This window comes from Periophthalmus magnuspinnatus, chromosome 9 (assembly GCF_009829125.3).
Source record: "Periophthalmus magnuspinnatus isolate fPerMag1 chromosome 9, fPerMag1.2.pri, whole genome shotgun sequence".
NCBI classification, from domain to species: Eukaryota; Metazoa; Chordata; class Actinopteri; order Gobiiformes; family Gobiidae; genus Periophthalmus; species Periophthalmus magnuspinnatus.
In genome coordinates, this window is record NC_047134.1 from 17,258,484 (window position 1) to 17,276,586 (window position 18,103).

At 37.4% G+C, this 18,103-nt stretch overlaps 3 protein-coding genes across 3 annotated transcripts; 1 reads left to right on the forward strand and 2 right to left on the reverse strand.

Moving 5' to 3' along the window:
• The first annotated feature begins 1,439 nt into the window (after positions 1-1,439).
• On the forward strand, positions 1,440-8,390 carry mlec (malectin). The gene is made up of 6 exons (XM_033973128.2): positions 1,440-1,641; positions 2,852-3,074; positions 3,897-4,075; positions 4,162-4,338; positions 4,766-4,823; positions 5,031-8,390. Exons 2-6 carry the CDS (start codon positions 2,873-2,875, stop codon positions 5,273-5,275), a joined length of 861 nt encoding a protein of 286 aa, XP_033829019.1. The 5' UTR covers positions 1,440-1,641; positions 2,852-2,872; the 3' UTR covers positions 5,276-8,390.
• An 819-nt stretch (positions 8,391-9,209) lies between these two features.
• Positions 9,210-11,013, reverse strand: si:ch211-170d8.2 (uncharacterized protein LOC571755 homolog). Its single transcript, XM_033972525.2, has 3 exons — positions 10,196-11,013; positions 9,614-9,758; positions 9,210-9,541 (listed from the first exon to the last, which is right to left on the reverse strand). The coding sequence occupies exons 1-3, from the start codon at positions 10,689-10,691 to the stop codon at positions 9,277-9,279; spliced, it is 906 nt and encodes a 301-aa protein (XP_033828416.1). The 5' UTR covers positions 10,692-11,013; the 3' UTR covers positions 9,210-9,276.
• A 73-nt stretch (positions 11,014-11,086) lies between these two features.
• On the reverse strand, positions 11,087-17,747 carry hps4 (HPS4 biogenesis of lysosomal organelles complex 3 subunit 2). The gene is made up of 12 exons (XM_033972204.2): positions 17,430-17,747; positions 17,109-17,193; positions 16,884-17,027; positions 16,694-16,801; positions 16,366-16,479; positions 15,929-16,023; positions 15,713-15,785; positions 15,382-15,506; positions 14,477-15,056; positions 12,715-12,841; positions 12,233-12,344; positions 11,087-11,795 (listed from the first exon to the last, which is right to left on the reverse strand). The coding sequence occupies exons 1-12, from the start codon at positions 17,459-17,461 to the stop codon at positions 11,624-11,626; spliced, it is 1,767 nt and encodes a 588-aa protein (XP_033828095.1). The 5' UTR covers positions 17,462-17,747; the 3' UTR covers positions 11,087-11,623.
• Between the last annotated feature and the right edge of the window lie 356 nt (positions 17,748-18,103).

An 18,103-nucleotide genomic window follows, 5' to 3' on the forward strand; every position in this document is an offset into this window, starting at 1 on the left:
AACTACTCACTGTGAATTTCTCATAATATATTTATACAGAACTACATTTCTGCTTGAGAATAATCTTAAACTACAGGTTGGATGCTAGACTGAAAAAAATAAAAATAAAAATAAATAAGTAAATATAGATAGCTATTGCTGCTGTGACCATGGATGTGACAAAAGTCATTAGGACCAATTCTAATCATTAAAAAAGAAATACTAATAATAATAATCATCATGATCATAATAATTATACAAATAGTTGGGGACATCACAAATGATAAAATACATTGGTCAGATTGATATGCCTATTGGTTAAAATCCTATACCTTTAATTTCTTTCATCTTAATAGCTAGGTACATAGATAGTGTGGACAATATACCAATAAAATACATTGCTTTCTTCCTTACAAAGGTGCAAAACGTTGTGTTTCACATGCAGCAGTGGCCATATAACACACAGGGAGGATAGCAGTTTCGTTGTGGACATTTTGGTTAAGGCCACATTTCTTATTTGTAGCCTCCTTTCATACAGGAATGTGTGACCCAGACTTAGGGAGGGTTATAAAACACTGGTGCAATCTGCTTTAGACTCTACTCACTTGACTCCGCTTTAGACTGTGCTCATTTTGTAAGACTCAGCTTTGAACTTTGCTGGACGCTGCCTTTAAGCCGACTATGTTGCTGTAACCGACAATAAAGATCCACAGAACGATTCCCGTCCTTCATGAAACAGAACAGAAACCCACAGTAGATAGAAAGAGTTTCGATGACAGAGGTATCCAGAAACACCTGTCCTCCTCTGAGGTAATGCTGTTACCATGGAAACTATCTCCATTCATTCCGTGCAGTCAGCCTCCGAGCGAGCTGCGTTGGACTTTTCTGATTGGACGAGAAGACTTGGACTGAACCATATTTACCTGACCGAGGGGTGGGAGAATTTAGAAAATAATATTTTTCCAAATATCATAATTAATCAAGTTTGTTTTGTTTTTTAAATTTAAAAACATATATATTTTGTTAAAGTGCAGTGGACAATTAATCAAAATGTAGTTTTTAATGGTAGATTGAAGCACTAAATACACCATTTAGTTTGTTAAGTAGCATCTGTCGTACAAAATCATTCAGTGCATAATTCTACGTCAACGATTATCACTTTATTTGAATTGCTGAAAAACAGCTGTTAAAAATGTTTGTTTGTTTTGGGGGGGTTTTAATAGTGCCTTTCTCACCTAACTTAATTTAAAAAAAAAAAAAATCCTAATTCATAGCCAATGTGAACGTAACCGTGATATTACCTGTTTTTCAAAATATGAATCGTTTTGCGTGTAATATAAAGTTTACGTGTTGAAATAAAATAGACTCACCTTGCCTGATTGGTCAGAGTTTGTGTCTATCACCTGCCAGTGTAAACTGAAGTTAGGTGTCCCTCTTCCGCCTCCTCCTCCTCCTCCTCTGACTGTAGCTTAGCCACACAGTAGTGGCTGCACATTGAATGAAAGTCAGCACAGCAGCCTGCACCCCACAGACTGAGAGGGATATTTCCACGCTGTCACCATTTTTTTTACGTTTTTATCATAAGCATTTTGGACGACAACGTTATAACAAGTGCACTTATAAAGCGTGATCAAAAAACATTGACGGTATTTGTGGGGTAAGGTGAGTATTTACCGAACCAAGAAATTCTGGTTAGACAGGTATGTTAGCCAAATTTGGGTATTGTTACTCTGTTTAAATTCCTTCCAATGCTTTAAATTTTATTACGAACTATTAAGATATGTATTAATGTAATCCTACACACTTGGGATGAAGCTGGTATTGCTTTAAAATGTGATCTTTCTAATATATGAGCTATAGTGCTAATGCTACTACCGGTGTCACGTTAGCCATGTAGCTATTTTGGAGTAATTACGTGTCTTTAATGCTTTCCTTTATTTACTCTACTTTCTCGATGAGCAATAAACGTGTTTTAATTATTGCATTGTACTTTGAACATTTGGTATATTGAATAACATTGCCCTGGCTCTAAATGCAGCTCATTTTCAGTCAGACATGCATCTTGGAGGTATCATGTTGCAAGACTGACAAGACTGCTAGCTTTCCCTCCGAAGTGACCATATGTGGCGATTATTTCATGTAAACGGAGAACTTTCCTTGAAATACAATGTCCCTGACACATAAAAACACTTAATCTGAGTCGATCGTCATTGCTTTGTAGTATTTTTTTCTATCACAGAGGAAGCCTCAAGAGCAGGGGAAACCACTGGAAAAAATCTGCAGTTGTTTCATTGATATGTCAAAATACTCATGCTGCCAGAGATTCTTTGAAGTTGTTTAGAATTTATCTCATTGAAAGGATTTCATCTGCACTTTGCTTTTTTAAAGATTAATTGTTTTATTGACTTTTTTAGTATGCCACTTGTAATTGCAAGACATGAGGATTATTTATTACAAAATACTAAATGACTTAAAAAATGTTGGCATGAGTATGGAAACATTGCATTAAAGCTGTGCAATTAATTAACATTTAATATATTCTGAATAAGTGGTCTCTAATTGACAATAATAAACGTGGGGATTTTTAATTTAACAAAGCCTGTCGCAGAAAGAATAGTTTGATGCAAACTTTCAGTTGATTTTTAAAGTTATGTTTTCTCTCCTTTTCTGAACCTTATTACTAAAAGTAAAGAATACTTAGAGAAATGAAACTGAATAGAAAACGGTTATAGATTAATACAAAAGTTTGACATATTGCCCTTTCCGACTTTACAATGAATTATCATTACACACTTTTATTAGATAAGTGCATTATTTTATGTCCTTTAGTATAGATAACTACAATTTGCTAAGAGCTCTCTCCTCTGTACAGGACCAGGCTGTGTGTGTGGACATGAAGTGGGACACAGCTCGACTGATTGCTGGGCTACTCGCTGCAGTGCTGTTCCTCTTGTCAGAGCAGTGCTGGGCAGACGGTGGTGGCCCGAGTCTTGCCGAACGGGTGATTTGGGCAGTAAACTCCGGTGGTGAGGCCCATTTGGATGTGCATGGCATCCATTTCAAGAAAGACCCATTAGAAGGAAAGGTTGGTAAAGGTAAGTTACTGTGAAGGTATGAGCTTGACCTTTTCTTTGGGTGTTATATGGTGTAAAAGAAGTCATTATTTTTAAAGTTTTAAAAGGATAGTGTCAGTCCTTTTCTTTTATAGCACTTTATACATGCCTCTTCTGGTTACTTTTTATTGGTGAACTGAATGTTGACTGTCTGGTGTTTGCAAACTTAACATATATAATTTAAAGAGTTGCTTAGATAAAATACTACTCTGAAAGATTGATATTTATCTGTTAAGTGTGTTTGTCTGACACAGTCTGACAGAGTTAACTTAAATTTTGCATTTCGGGGTGAAAGCTTAAATGGAGGGTACCTTTCTATGAGTAGAGCTTGCTGCGATGTAGCTTCCTCCTAAAGCTTCAGTCTAAGGAGGAGTCAGCAAAGAGGACCACAGCTCCGCCTCCTCTGCTCAAAGGGGAAGCAGGTGGTCATCGAATCTACAGCGACATTTTGGCACAGTATTACTCTGGCAGTGAAAGTACAATGAGTTAACTTTGGAAATATCAATGTTATGTTTACAACCGGTTCTGATGTTTTGTCTGAGAGGAGGAAGCATTTATTTACATAGAAACTTGTAAAATCAATTTAAATACAATATACAATTGGACTCAGTGGGCTAAATGATCAAGGCTTTCCTCACATTTATGTAAAGAATGACAGAACTACTTATTATGCTAATATAGTTATACATTTCAGACTATATTTTAAATGTAGACATAAAATTGTTTTTATGCACCACTTTGGCAACGTTTTTGCGTTTGTTAATATTGTTTACTTCATCTACATCTGATGCATTTTCCCATCAGCATCTGATTATGGGGTGCGTCTGCCGATCCTCCGATCGAGTCCAGAAGACCAGATTTTGTACCAAACAGAACGCTACAATGAGGACACATTTGGATATGAGGTCCCCATTCGAGACGAAGGAGACTATATACTAGTTCTGAAGTTTGCAGAGGTTTACTTTGCACAGTCACAACAAAAGGTAACCTTATTGTGCGCGTGTGTGTGTGTGCGCACGTGCGAGCATGTGGTATGCCTGACCAATTTATGGTGTAATTGTTGTTGCAGGTTTTCGATGTCCGTCTAAATGGGCACATAGTTGTAAAAGATCTGGATATCTTTGAACGTGTAGGCCACAGCACCGCTCACGACGAAATAGTTCCTTTTTCTATACGACGAGGAAAACTCAGTGTCAAAGGAGAAGTGTCCACTTTCAATGGCAAGCTCACTGTGGAGTTTGTCAAGGTAAATTTGAATGTCGTCATGGTTATACTGTTTTGTTTTGTTTTTTACTAAAGTCTAAAACAATAAAATACAGTATGTTGTTTGTAAAGAAAACACATAGTAGAAATATTATTGAATATCCAATATGCATGTGGTTTATCATGTGAATAAGGGTAGGTATGACCTGTATGGAGGTCATGCAAATTACTTAGCAACAGTGCCACATCTGTGAAGCCTTTTTATCACCTGCCACCTGATAAGCCTTAGTCGTGCTTTTATATATTTAGATTTGTGCTCTTGGTACAACTGTGAGATTAAGCCATGCACGTCTAAATGATGTGTGGATGCAGTATAGTCATATTTCAGATAAATAGTTTATAGAAAGACTGTTGTGGACAAACCTGTGTCTTGTAACCCCATAATGATTCATTTGTTTTTTTTCCTTTAGGGATATTATGACAACCCAAAAGTCTGTGCTCTTTATGTTATGAAAGGGACACAAGATGGTAAGTTTCAATATTTTCCTGTAAATGCAATATTGTTCATTCATATTTTGTATACTTCTATTAATACTGTGGCATTCACATGCAATTTGTGAACGATAAACTGTTATGCATGTCTGACAGTGCCATTTTGAAGTTGTAATTTCATATGCATGTTGACATTTGAAAGGACTACAAACTTGACTAACTTAACTTGATTTTGTAAAACAGATGTACCAAAACTTCAGCCTCACCCAGGTCTGGAGAAGCCTGAGGAGGAGGATGAAGAGGAGGAGGAAACAGAGGGAGGAGAGGAAGGGGGAAAGAAGAAGGTCTCCACAGGCTCGAAGACCAGGGTCCAGTCTGGGCCTCGAACACCAAATCCATACGCAGCTGACAACAGCAGTTTAATGTTTCCAATTCTGGTTGCTTTTGGGGTTTTCATACCCACATTGTTCTGCCTATGTCGGCTGTAAGAGACTTGAAAATAGACTATAACAGAAGGGAGGGGACAAAGATGGCAACACAGGTAAAGCATACACACAGGACAAGACAGCAAAACATGGGAGGACAATATCTTATTTGGAGAGCCACTGCAAGATGATTCAGACTCTGATATCAAAGGTGAATAGCAGAAAGTGTTGGCCACGCTTCTTGTGAATGTGTTTTGCGTCCACCTATGCTGACCCTTTCTGAACAATCTTAGTCATTTTTTCACTCTGACTTGGCAGGGTTTACTCCTGCCCTGTTATTTTCAGCAGCTCGCGGGTGCTCAGGAGTGACTTGTCTGGGCCTAAACAAAAGCATTGGGTTTTTGTTTTTTGTTTATTTTTTTAACTGAGTGTAGCCAGAAACTGCACTTGGATCAACACTCCTGCTCAATATCTGGTTGACACCGAAAAAAAACAAAATTGGATGCTGCTAAGAAAAGATAGGAAACCAAGCAGTAAGTGGACATATGGATTGTGTTCTAAGGGGCTTTCTCTGTTTGTTGAATCGGTCTTTTTGAGTTAATTTGCCATGAAATCTTAAAAGGTATACCATACCGCAGTTAAACCGGCCCTTTACCTGACAGGCTAATCTGTCAGATGTCATCTTGCCTTTATCTTTGCATTTGTTGTGTCTTGCTTGTTTAATTGTTTTTTAATGTAGTAAATTGTTTCACCAAATACTGATTTAGGGCTGTTACTCTTACAGCCTTGATTTGTTTTCCCCTTCGAAAGACAGACGAATGCATTTAGTGAGAGGCAAAGTTCACGTGCCATTAGGCCTTTTGGTCATAGCTCCTCTTTCATTAATTGCTTGTGGATTTTTTTTTTCCTGAATTCTCTTTTCTTTTGCCTGCAATTTTTATTAACAAAATGTGTATATCACAATTGTTTACTTTTACAAATGCTTGATGAAAAAAAAAGTATATTCCTATTATCCCTTTTTAAAAAAACAAAATTGAAAATTGAAATTTAAACTCCCGTATTTCACTGACGAGAAAATATACTACATGACCTCTTAGCCAAACATTTATGTAATTTTGTGAAAGAAATACACTATATAAAGTAGTTAGAACTATCCCTTATTAAAAAAAAACTTAATGTGCCATGATTTGAGCCATATTATGTGTTTATACTTGATGATCAAATGATTTACAAAATGGGGCCAGTGTAGGAACAAAATTGTTCCTACACTGGCCCCATCTTCAAAAAGCACAATCTCAAGAAAAATGTTTACTGGGGAGATACTTCAGCGGTCATATTTGTCCCCTTCATTTTAATTTTCAGTGTAAATTTAAGTGCATTTGTTAGTGTTCTCTGCAAAAGTGTTAGTCAGGTTTTTAGAAGGCTAGGATATTAACAGTGACTTGTTCTAAAAGATCCTTTGCTAAGGCACCGATCTCCCAGTGTAAAAGAATCAGTATAAGATTTTCTTTAGTGGTAAATTAGGCTAAATTTGCTTTCCATTGTGTCACAAAATCTTCTGTATGAAAGGACAGAGATGATCTGATTTTTATAGTGCTTGTACTAAAAGCTTACACATTATCAGGGTTACAAAAAACATTACTGGCTAATACTTTTGCAAAGCATCATGTTTATATTCTATGTTCAAGCCATTTGTGCTACCTTTGTACAATGATATACTTATTTTAGGACAGAAAGCATCTTTATTCTCATTATTTGCAGAGCTGTGTAGTGGACTGGGCCCTCCTATTTATGTCTCTAATTACCTTCTCCTAATGCCTTGTTCTGGTCCAAGGACGCTGTTGTAACTTTGCCTGTTTCACTAATGCGTCTTAAATGTCCCCTAAGACTCCCTCCTGCCTTTTGAGTATTGCTGTATCCCAAATGCAGTACCTGAGAAATGGCTATGGACCTCTCCTTTACTACCTTGTGCAAAAAGATGGTGCCAGAAAGTATGTATATTAGGATTAGTTTTAAATTCAGCACCAAAGTCACTATGTTTTGTCTGTTTAACAGAGGCTACACAGCTGCGTGTGTATATAAGGTACATGCTCACACTGATACTGTGTGACAAAGATGGCGATCACTTTTATTTTGTAGTTTTGGATAATTACACTTATTCTCGTGAGGCCTTTTTTTCTTTTTCTTTTTTTAAGGAACGGTTGTTGGTACAGGCTGGTATAAAAATGAATAGGCTGCAATAAAATTAACTGTCAAAGTTTAAATTTGATTAATTCTGAATATATTAGATCTTCCATTCTATTATAGTATATAATTTAAATGATGGGGCTGGTCTGGAGATATTTTATGATCCACTTGATTTGTATGAGTTTTCTGCCTCAGGATCTTGTTTTGTTTGATTTTTAAAAACTTGATATTTTATTGGTGTGTTTTTTGCACTGCCTCATGTTTTTTGGAAAATCTTGTAATTTTTGTGTTTCTATGTTGCCTTGAATTATTGAATACATGGCTTTTCCATCACTTGGCTTGAGGTCACTCTTCTGTTGGTTTGTATCAAATATAATTTCTTATTCCTTGTCCACAGTGAAACGTCCAAGGATAAACTTTAATTGCCAAGGTTGCTCTTGCTTCAGAGTAACCTCTTTTTCCCTAAAGACAACTGCAGTCTTCAACGTTTGGATTGTAAGAAATGGCTGATCACAAACATCACAAGGTGTGGATATCTCTGGAGTGGATAACTTTGCTCACTTTTCAGTGGTTTTAGGAGATGTCTTTGAAATCCTCAAAAGTATTTTATACACATTGGGCACCACAAAGTCCCATTTTAGGCAATAATCCACACCACATACTTTTGTTTATCTGAAAATGTGTTTGGTCACCATCTTGTTTTTTTCTATTATTTGAAGGAGCTTGACTGGTTCAGATACAGTACATGACTAGAAAGTTTGAATTGAGTTTGCAAACCACACATAATGGCTTATACCATCACAGTGTTATAGTTCATTTGAGCAAAGCTAATAAGGATATGTTTAACTTGTGTTCCTGAGGGCTACATCTGCAGCAAGAGAACAGAGACATGTATTCAACACTGAACTTTCTCAGATGTGGCATATATCTGCAAAATGGCAAATTCTGATAAATGCTGTCTCTTTTTAATAAATGTGCTATTTTATCAGAATTAGTGGTGGTTGTTTGAATGCAGCACTGCTCACATTTGTATACCCCAACCATACACTGTATAGCCCTCTAGTTTAGAGGAAAATATTTTTGCACCTGTCTGCTGGCCCTTGCTGAGTGCCAAGAATTATCTGAGGAAAAGGTTTGCTAACTTCAAGAATAAATACATTTGTCCTTACTTTTTATAAACAAACTGAAAGAAACCTGAACCAAGTTTTGACCATAGATTCTGTACTGTGCATTTTGGAGGCTTGACTGACTCAAATCCAAAAATTTCCTGCCAGTTTTAAAGTATCAGATGGGATCTCAAATTGCTTAGTGTGTAGGGCAACAACAAAATGTTCCCAGTGTACTAAAAAGGTAGCAGTATAGGCTATTGTCATAAACAAAGTACATTAGGAGAAATGTCTTTCAAATTATTGCTACTGTAACTTTAGACTTAACAGTGTGCACTCGTGTAAGGCTTCAAATGTAGTGAAATCACAATGATTCTGAAAAAGTCAAATACAATGTATGTACCGTTTGGACTATGTTTAGCAGAATTGCAGCAAATGCACAGGCCATTGTTTGTCCAGGTGCCATTTTCTCTACTTTTCTGTACCAACTGTGAAAACCATGTCTCAAAATAGCAGCTCATATTGTAGTGTCTGTAAAAAAGGAGCACACAGCTGAACAAAGTGGACAGCATCTATTGATAGAAGTCACAACTCAGCATTTTTGCCACTGTCTGTGTATTCTTTTAAAATAAATGTGATGCATCAAACTCACAGTATAATCACAATTTATACAATAATATATATTTTACAAAAGATTACATTCATAAATTAATAAAAGTGAAAAAGTGCATGTATTTTTCCCCATTTGTGCTTCCATTGGTTGTATTCCAATCATTTGTAATAGAGGACTATGAAAGGGGCATGTAAAATGTGGACATTGTTGAACTTGCAGGATAGACCACAGTCCAAGATTAAACCCAAATCTAGATCCCTTGCTGTATCATCACTGTCTTTATGGGGTCTTTCTTCACTCCGTATGTTCACGAGGCTCAGTCCAGGAGAAGCAGTACCTCCAGCTACATCCTGTAAAGCTTTAATGATAAATTGTAGGTCCACTCTTATCTCAGTCATGTCTCCTTGAGTTGAAGAACCGTACCTACAAAAGATACACATGTTACAAATGTGTTTCATTCTTAACTCTTGAATGGTTTGGAAATTGAGTGATTACCTTGTTGGGATATTGCGTTTTGCCAGTGATGGAAGCACAGGCCGAACAGGAGCATGGTGTGGGTTGGAGAGCTGCAGGTGAAGCTCAGCCCTTGTCACAGTCAATGAAGAAATCTCCTTCAACAAGAGAAACTCCACATCTGCCTCTGAAAAGAATAAGGAGGAAGATGAGTGAAGAGAAAGGACACTTCCTTTTGAATGTCAAATATCCTTCAATGTAATGCTCTGACTCTCAGAGCTCCTAATCTGTCAGCAGGACATCTAACTTACTCAAGACATAAGCCAGCTAAGACTCATTTGTATGCAGATATCTTGTCCCTATGCAGCTGCAAAATTAAGCCATTGTTAGGTCCCAATTACTTTTGCACCAAACTACATTTAAATCCAACAATATAACCCATACTGCGAACTGCAGTGCCTCATCCTGCACAAGGTGCAGAAAGTACATGTGCTGACTTGTGTTTTTGTTTAGTTGACTTGTCATAGAAGTAGGCTACATACAGGTCATGGTCTAAGTACTGACAAACAAACATGCAAATGCAAATTGTATCGTTGTTTAGTGGTTGCATATAGTTTGTCTTACCTCCTCTGAGTCGCCCTTGAATCCCTTTGACGCTTCGGCAATGGACTTTTTGTTGACAGCAGTGATAAACCCTGCGCACAAAACTGAATAGGGATTTTCCCGGGAATACTGATCCGTGGGAGATTCCGGGGGCAAAGGGCCGCACTCGCAGCGGCATCGGCATAACATCACCCTGAGGCACTTCGGTGTTTTCCAGCCAAGACGCAGTGAGCTCCGCACAGCGCTCCCGGTGCGCATTTGTGATTCCGCGTCTCCATCGCTTCAACATGTTCGTGCGTAAAGACGCACGTTCATCATATTCCACTGTAGTTCTGCGTGACAGCACGCGGCTGTACACCCCGGTGTCACTAGTGATGACAGTAACGAGAAAGAAAACAATCCAAGTGCGCGCAGACATGGTGATGGCCCAAATAGTGGACGCTCTGTACTGGTCTGTGGGCAAACTGTTCATATGCACTTTCGGGCCGCGTATATAAGCCCAGCCACAATGGGACATCTTCCCACTTAGAATTTGAATCCTGACCCTGCCCCTCTTTTGTGTCCATGCCCCTAACCACCAATTTGCCCCCTGCTGCTGACTTTAAAATGCGCCTGCATAATGAGGCGCCCCAATGAGCCATGGGCTCCTCTATTCACACTCACCTACGACTAATGACTGTAATTACTTCATGTTTGGACCATCAAGGGCGACCCTATTTACAAATGTGACCTAAAAACAGATTACTATAATGTGAAAAATAAGATATTACAAGAATGTGTTTTCAAACGGACACACTCCGGTATGCAGCGATCTAAAGGGAAGCACGAGGCCTCGTGGGAAACAGATGCGTAAAGGCACCGATGAAGTCTGTATGATTTAAGATTGATTTACAAAAGGGGCACAAACCGTGTACAGTATGAAAAAGAAGATAGTGAACTCGTTTAATTATCGTAATTACGTTATAAGCATCAATGCTACAGTATAGGGTTTATATCCTAAACATAGCATGCATACAGACTGAGAAATAGCTTATATAGTTTATAGACTATAAAATAAAACTTTTTAGAGACTTTGTAAGCAATAAATTAGACAATACTTGAGAATAACAAGTATTTAACACAAAAATGCTGCTTCTAAGTTTTCGATCTTGTAGACATGTCTACTCCAAGTCTACGTTGTATGTACAATACATTCATTAAACAGACAGAACATAAAGACATCTTAATTTGCCGATAAATGTACACACTATTTACACTTGTAATAATGTTTTTTATGAGATGTACAATTGCACTGGACACAGACAAGACTATATAAAAAACTAAACTAAATGTAAACTATTTTAACAGTAAATAATTTTGCACATGTCTTAAGAGCAATTCTATTACAAAATAAAATGATATGTGCTGTTTGACATACAATTCACATGTAAAACCTTAAAGGATGTGCCATTAAAGCAGGTTGATCCCGTGTTTGAGCAGTCTGTGGCGGGCCTTGGTGGGCAGAGAAAAGGCACTGTCCTGATGGTTTGGGATGCCTGAGTTTTTCACTGATCCGCCGTGTTGGAGGAAATATGTCTCCTGTGCCACACTGCGGGTCCCATACACAGCAGCACCTGCACTCCTAAATACAAAATAACATTTCTTTAATCTTTCAGGAATAAAAACATACAGTGTACATAGTGTAAAGGATTTTCAAAAACATGGTTTACTACTGATTATATTAGTGATACAAGCAGAGCGTATTTTTCAGAATGTATTTTTGAAAGCATCCGAGAGCAAGTTGTGACTGGGAGACTTCTATGCCATTTAATTTCATGACATGGATTAACATTATTAGTAATGACATTAAGTTAATTTTATAAAATAAGTTAGTGTAGTACTGAATGTTTTGTGATGCAGAGATATTGTGTGGAAAAGGTGTGCAGCCATATCCAGGTTGTCACATATTGGATAAATCTCCCACACCCCAGGTCCCTACCCCCGATATTTATACTGAAAACACCCCATCCATCAGCTCTGCTTGTCCCACCACCTCCACTCCACCGCTGCTGGACTGACCTGATAATAGCCTCCTGCAGAGTTTCAGTGTTACAGAAATGCGAGTGAAGGAGTGAAGTGGCCCTCACAAAGGGACGCTCATGGACTACTCCAGGACGACCAGACAAGTTGGCTGCAGAAAAACCGGAAGTTCAGCATATGGACAGGCATACACCAAATTACTGTACTTATTTGGACATTATTATATGCCAGCAGTTTGCGTAAGGCCTTTGTACAAGTCGAACATACCTCCAACTTGACAGTGAATATCTAAAGAAATAAAAGTGACCTGGTTCTTTGCATTGAACCATTCAGTCCTCTGCAACTGTAAGCATTGTAGCCTACTATGTGTAGCAATAGCAGTTAATTAAGCCCCCTGTCCTTGAAACTAAATACTTGTTCTACCAAATAGATGTAAGCTTGGAAGATGAAAAAGAATTAGAAAATTATATCAAGCAAATAGAGAGAAAGATGGGTATTATGAAGGTATTATGATGCTTTACATGTCAGCGTGCTCTGAATGGAGTCAAAATGGGCAAAAATGTAGGGTCCCTGAGCGGCTGGGGGTCCTGGAGAGACACTCCTCAAATGAGCCTCCAGTCCATTGAGTGCGGCCAAGCTGCTGTGATACTGGATACAAACCACAAAGGCACATATTAACATCACAAAGATAAATTAGTGCACTCATGTAGTTATAAAGTGGAAGGGCTGGCTTAAATTAATACCAACAGTGTTTGAAGCCAGGTTCACACTGAAGCTAAAAGCCTAAATCAGATTCAAATTGTAATGAGTTAGTGGATTACACAGGGAGATATTGTGATGTATGACATTAACAGAGCCACAAAGCCACTTTGTGTGAAAACTTTGGCAAAAAAACACAAAAAAAAAACATTTAAAAAAGAAAAAAAGAAAAAAGAGTTCCATAAAAATGCTGACTTTTGTAGCACTCGAGAACACACCTTTAAAATATATTAACAACAATAACAATAATAATACTAATAGTAATAATTTGTATTATGATTTTATTTTATTTTTTTCATTTATTTTTAAGATGACAACAATATTTTACTTATATGTTTCCAGAGCTTTAATAGATTTTGGAATTATATATTATATAGAATACTGAATAATATTGTCACTTAGCCTATTCACCTGTTACGGTGTTATTTAGTCTTGCTCTATTAAAGCCTTGATTTTAATTTGAAGACTGTGGGGGACATGACCCAGCCACACATACTTCCTCTAGTCCCTACTGTCACAGTCCAGAAAAACACCTGGATTCTCTTTTGAACATGTATAAATGCATGTCCTGATGGCATTGTCCTGCTATGTGCTGCTTTTGTCTGAATGACATATGGTCATTGATAAGTGAAGTGTTTTTTTAGATTTATATATGGGTTTGAGGTGTTGGCTGATGTACAATAGTATTCAGATCATGCATATATAATGATGAAATTAAGAATAAATAAAACTAGTGGGTTCCAACTCACTAAGAAATGACTCTTGATCCAACAATTGTAGTGAAACACTGTTAAAGAGATTTGATTGGGTTAATCAATCCATTTCATCCATTCCATGAATCCTAGATCATTGGATTTTGTAATGATTTTCTTTATATCATCATTATTTGATTTGCATTTTCTAAGGAGGTAGTGAAAAATATAATTTAATTTTAAAGTTTATATTCCTGTATTTAATAACAATTATTTAAACAAAAGACATTTTGACACGTCCTTCAACGTCACTGGAGCAATAGTCAGAAAGAGGCACACTATGGGCCATACCAGCCTGTCAAAGCCCGATCAGGTCTCAGAAGCATGGTTATGCTCGGTTGGTACTTGGATGAGAGACTGCTGGAAATGCATGTGGTGTGTGAGTGTTGGTGGTGGTCGGAGGGGACCATAGTGCAGATTGGTTGCCTTGCTTCCATGAGTCTAACCCAGGGCAGCTGTAGCAACAATAGTAATTTACCACCACAAAGTGTGGAGTAAATGAATAATGCACAGCAAAGTGCTTTCGGTATCTTCAAAGACACTATATAAATCCAACAGTTAATTCATGAATGAATTACACTTTCCAGATTGAGCTGAGTTCATGGTCAGGGCCCAGTATTCTCAGGACTACCTAGCTGGAGGATTAGCCTATAAAGCATATTTTAGGTTGATAAGGGCAATTGGGGAAACCTGGAGGACTCTCACCCAGACACAATTTTCTTTTAAATGCCTTACATGTGGCTATTATCGTTAAACAACACAACACACTCACCACTTCCTCCATGGAAGCAGAGTCATCCAGAAAGTGCTTCTCCACTAGCAGGGCCAACACAAGCCCTTTGACTCGATGAAGATACAGCATCATGGGCACCAGGGAGTCATTATGCTGGCTGTCAGGTGATCCTGTACCACTAGAGGGCAACATGTGATCACTCTTCCTCCTCATCGACCCATCATGTGAAGCCTGTGTCTCACCAGCTCCTCTGAAATCCAGCATTCTTCTGCAATATCCTTCTGTTCCGCCATTTATACAGTTTGCCTCCAGCCCCAAACTATTCATACTATTATCAGTAATATCACCACCATTAGTGTGAAAACTGTGGTAAAAAGAGTCTTCATGTTCCTCGAGTTTGCCATTTGGGAGAGGAGAGTTTGAGGATAGAAGCTGGTCAGCATTGCCAGGACTAAACGCATTATCAGATGAAGACCTACAAGAACTGCAGGGGCTTTTTAGAGGGGACTGGGAGGATCCTGGGTCAGATGGGTCGGAGTCAGTTGAGAGGGTATCTGATAAAGTTCGTGATAAACGTGGCTTCCTTGGTTGGGAATCTTTGCATGGAGTGGAGTGGGCCCTTGAAAGACAATATGCACCATATGAGATTAAAGACTAAACAATAAACACTAAAATTAAACATCTCTCATGATTTAGTGATTGCAAAATCAAAAGACATAATATAAATATAGCCATAAACATGCTATATTGCAATAAAATATACTGATAATTTGCTATTTTGGTTGTTATTTAGTTTTATGTTAATGTTTTTATATTGAGTCTGGCACTTTTGGATTTGTAAATAAAAGGAACTGCTTTATTGTCTAGTTATCAAAATGCAGTCATATATTGTCTAGCTTGCCTTTATTGAAGAAATATGTGAAATGTGTGTAAAAATTCAGTACTTGATTTCCTTGTCAACTGGAGCAGACTGTAGATAATGCAACTCTGATGTGGTCAGAAACACAGGGACTGAGCTCATGGATTCACCCAATGAACTAGAGCCGCTTGTACCACTGTGTCTTTGGGACTGAAATTAAATAGATACAATAAAACGTTTGGTACATTTTGGTTGACATAACTCGTAACTCCTACAATCAGGAACATGAATAGTAGCATTGCATGAGAGTTTGAAATTAGTAAGTCATACAAAGCAAATGTAAGGGCATTAGTACTTAATTAAAATTATAAAGTACATCAGAGCTGAATATTTTACTCCCCGATACAAAGTCATACCTTGATAAAAGTTTCACTCTCATGAACCATGACCTTCATTGTGAGTGCTGGTGACATCTGAGTGCTAACAACTCTGCATAAATAATTTCAATATTAATCAATTCAAATTATATATATATATTATATATATATATATATATATATATATATATATATATATATATATATATATATATATATATAAGTCTTTAGTGCCCAGTCGAATTGTAACCCTACCTTCCCCTGAAGAGGATACAGCCTGCCAACACAAGAGGGCACCGTTGGCAAGCTTGAAGAATGAGAGCTGCTTTTAACAGTAGGAGTGGGTCAACCTGAAAAAGGAGATTTTTTTTTTTACTTTGGTTGTGAATATCAAATATGTTTGCATAAGGAAACATGGCAGCTTTTTATAACTGGGGCAGTAAAGACAGCTGTTAAAAGTTTACCAGTAGTTGAAATAGTTTCCTCATGTCATCATATGACAGCTTTGAATCTGATTAGAAACTATGAGAAAAGGACAATCTGCAATAGAAGCCCTTGTATATATTTGTAATCCTGATTTGTATTTTCTAGCATGGTCAACCTTAACCCTAACTCTAATACACAGTTGCACAATACCACAATGACAGAGGTGTATCCTGTTCGTAAATACTTTGAAACTATATGATACATACATTTGTTGAATCAATAGTTTTCATGCAGCTGAAGATGTGGTGAAGATCAGTGGATCCTTGGTGGTGTGAGAGATACTGTGCCCATCGAGCAGCCAAAGTATCTTGTCTGTACAGCTACATAAAACAAACAAGACGTGTTCATTTGCCGGTTCAGTCACGTTGACAGTAGGGTAATTAAACTGATTTTTTGTTTGAATTATTAACCGATTGCAACATCTATTCTCATTGTGATATCTAATCATATGCTAGCAATTGTGTTCCTTTTGCCTTTTATGGTCAGTAAGTAACACCTGTTTTACAAAGGTGTACAGTAACTATGGAGTATTACCTGGTAGCTTTGTCGCACAGAACCATTGTAGAAACAAAACAGGCTAATTAGGTGATCCAGGAGTTCACAGACACTCGCAGTGGGGACATCAACAGAGCAGCTCAAAGCCTAAAGCAGATAGGAAACAGGTCTTTATTATTGTCAATATAAAATTCATAGTAGTAGTATGAAAGTAACATAATGCACTTACCCAAAAGAAATCATCCTTCATGCGAATTGCAAACTTATTCTTGCGTAGCCTAAGCACATGCACAGGTGAAGAGGACAGTTCAGACACACAGCGTCCTGCTCCAGCCAACTGTCCACAAAGTAACTCCTGTTTGTCTATGGGAGTCTAACAAAAAAAATAATTCAGAAATTCACTCCCTAGTTAAAAAGGTTTTTGCTAAAAAAAAAAGCTCTGATACATGCAAACCTCTTCGGGGTAAAAATAACAAATTCCTTTTCTTGTGGGGTCCTCCTCTTCCCTCACTTTTGATCCATCATATAGGAAGAAGAAGCTGCAGAAGAAAAAAGTTGCATATTGTGAACGTAAACATATTTATTCGACATGATTCAGTCATCAAACACTTGTCTTATGTTTAAGTTAATGCACTGCCAAAGTTGTGTTTGTTTTAGAACAAAGAACATTGTTTTAGGTCATTAAAACACTGATCATCGCCACTGACTGCAGACTATGGTCTTCGCTTATTCACTCTCTCACACATACGCACACATTAACTCAAACTAATCTTACCTTCTTAAATCTGGTGGTATGTGCTCAGCCATTACTAACTGCGAAAACTATCTCGTATCCATTTAGTTTAAATCCCTAGGAACTGGCAGTCGAGTGAAAAACTTTAGGCAGCACTCTCCTCGGCTCTCTATCCATACAAACTAGAAGAGTTGATAAAGACGCCAGCAAGAAGCAAAACGTTTGGCAAATTTACAGCTCGACCGTACTAGAAAAATGTTTAGACGCTGTTTACACCACTGTAACTGTTACTACCGTTTGACAAGGAGCGAGAACCACTTGAGGAATGTAAGTCACACGCAAGTAAAGTCATGTGAAGGTACGGCAAAGGAGAGGGAACAAACTTCATGAATCCCACGGCGTATCTACAAACAGCAAACCCACAAGCAGAAATAAAAAATAGGCATGTAATAATAATCCTCTTTCCTTTACATTCATTGCATCATCTCATAATGTTTATATTATGGTGCTATGTTATTGATAGTTGTAGCAGTATTAGTTTTGGCCTAATTTATTTATAATATAGTATCCAGTATCCAATGAAACAAAAAATAAATATTAAAGTATTTTATTGAATATATTAAAACATTACAATAGACGTAAGAATAAAAATAGATAAAATATTACAAACAAAAAAGGAAGAAAAAAAAGATAATAGTCGATCGTATTATCTGGTC

What these genes read in the sequence shown, in the direction of transcription:
- mlec (XM_033973128.2), top strand. Translation starts at nt 2,873, where the DNA reads ATGAAGTGGGACACAGCTCGACTGATTGCTGGGCTACTCGCTGCAGTG. An exon ending in AGAAGGAAAGGTTGGTAAAG is followed by an intron (nt 3,075 to 3,896) that starts GTAAGTTACTGT and finishes TTTTCCCATCAG; the next exon opens with CATCTGATTATGGGGTGCGT. An exon ending in TATGAAAGGGACACAAGATG is followed by an intron (nt 4,824 to 5,030) that starts GTAAGTTTCAAT and finishes TTTGTAAAACAG; the next exon opens with ATGTACCAAAACTTCAGCCT.
- si:ch211-170d8.2 (XM_033972525.2), bottom strand. Translation starts at nt 10,691, where the DNA reads ATGTCCCATTGTGGCTGGGCTTATATACGCGGCCCGAAAGTGCATATG. An exon ending in TCAAGGGCGACTCAGAGGAG is followed by an intron (nt 9,759 to 10,195) that starts GTAAGACAAACT and finishes TATTCTTTTCAG; the next exon opens with AGGCAGATGTGGAGTTTCTC. An exon ending in AAACGCAATATCCCAACAAG is followed by an intron (nt 9,542 to 9,613) that starts GTAATCACTCAA and finishes TATCTTTTGTAG; the next exon opens with GTACGGTTCTTCAACTCAAG.
- hps4 (XM_033972204.2), bottom strand. Translation starts at nt 17,461, where the DNA reads ATGGCTGAGCACATACCACCAGATTTAAGAAG. An exon ending in TGAAGGATGATTTCTTTTGG is followed by an intron (nt 16,802 to 16,883) that starts GTAAGTGCATTA and finishes TATCTGCTTTAG; the next exon opens with GCTTTGAGCTGCTCTGTTGA. An exon ending in CTGCAGGAGGCTATTATCAG is followed by an intron (nt 11,796 to 12,232) that starts GTCAGTCCAGCA and finishes TTTTGTATTTAG; the next exon opens with GAGTGCAGGTGCTGCTGTGT.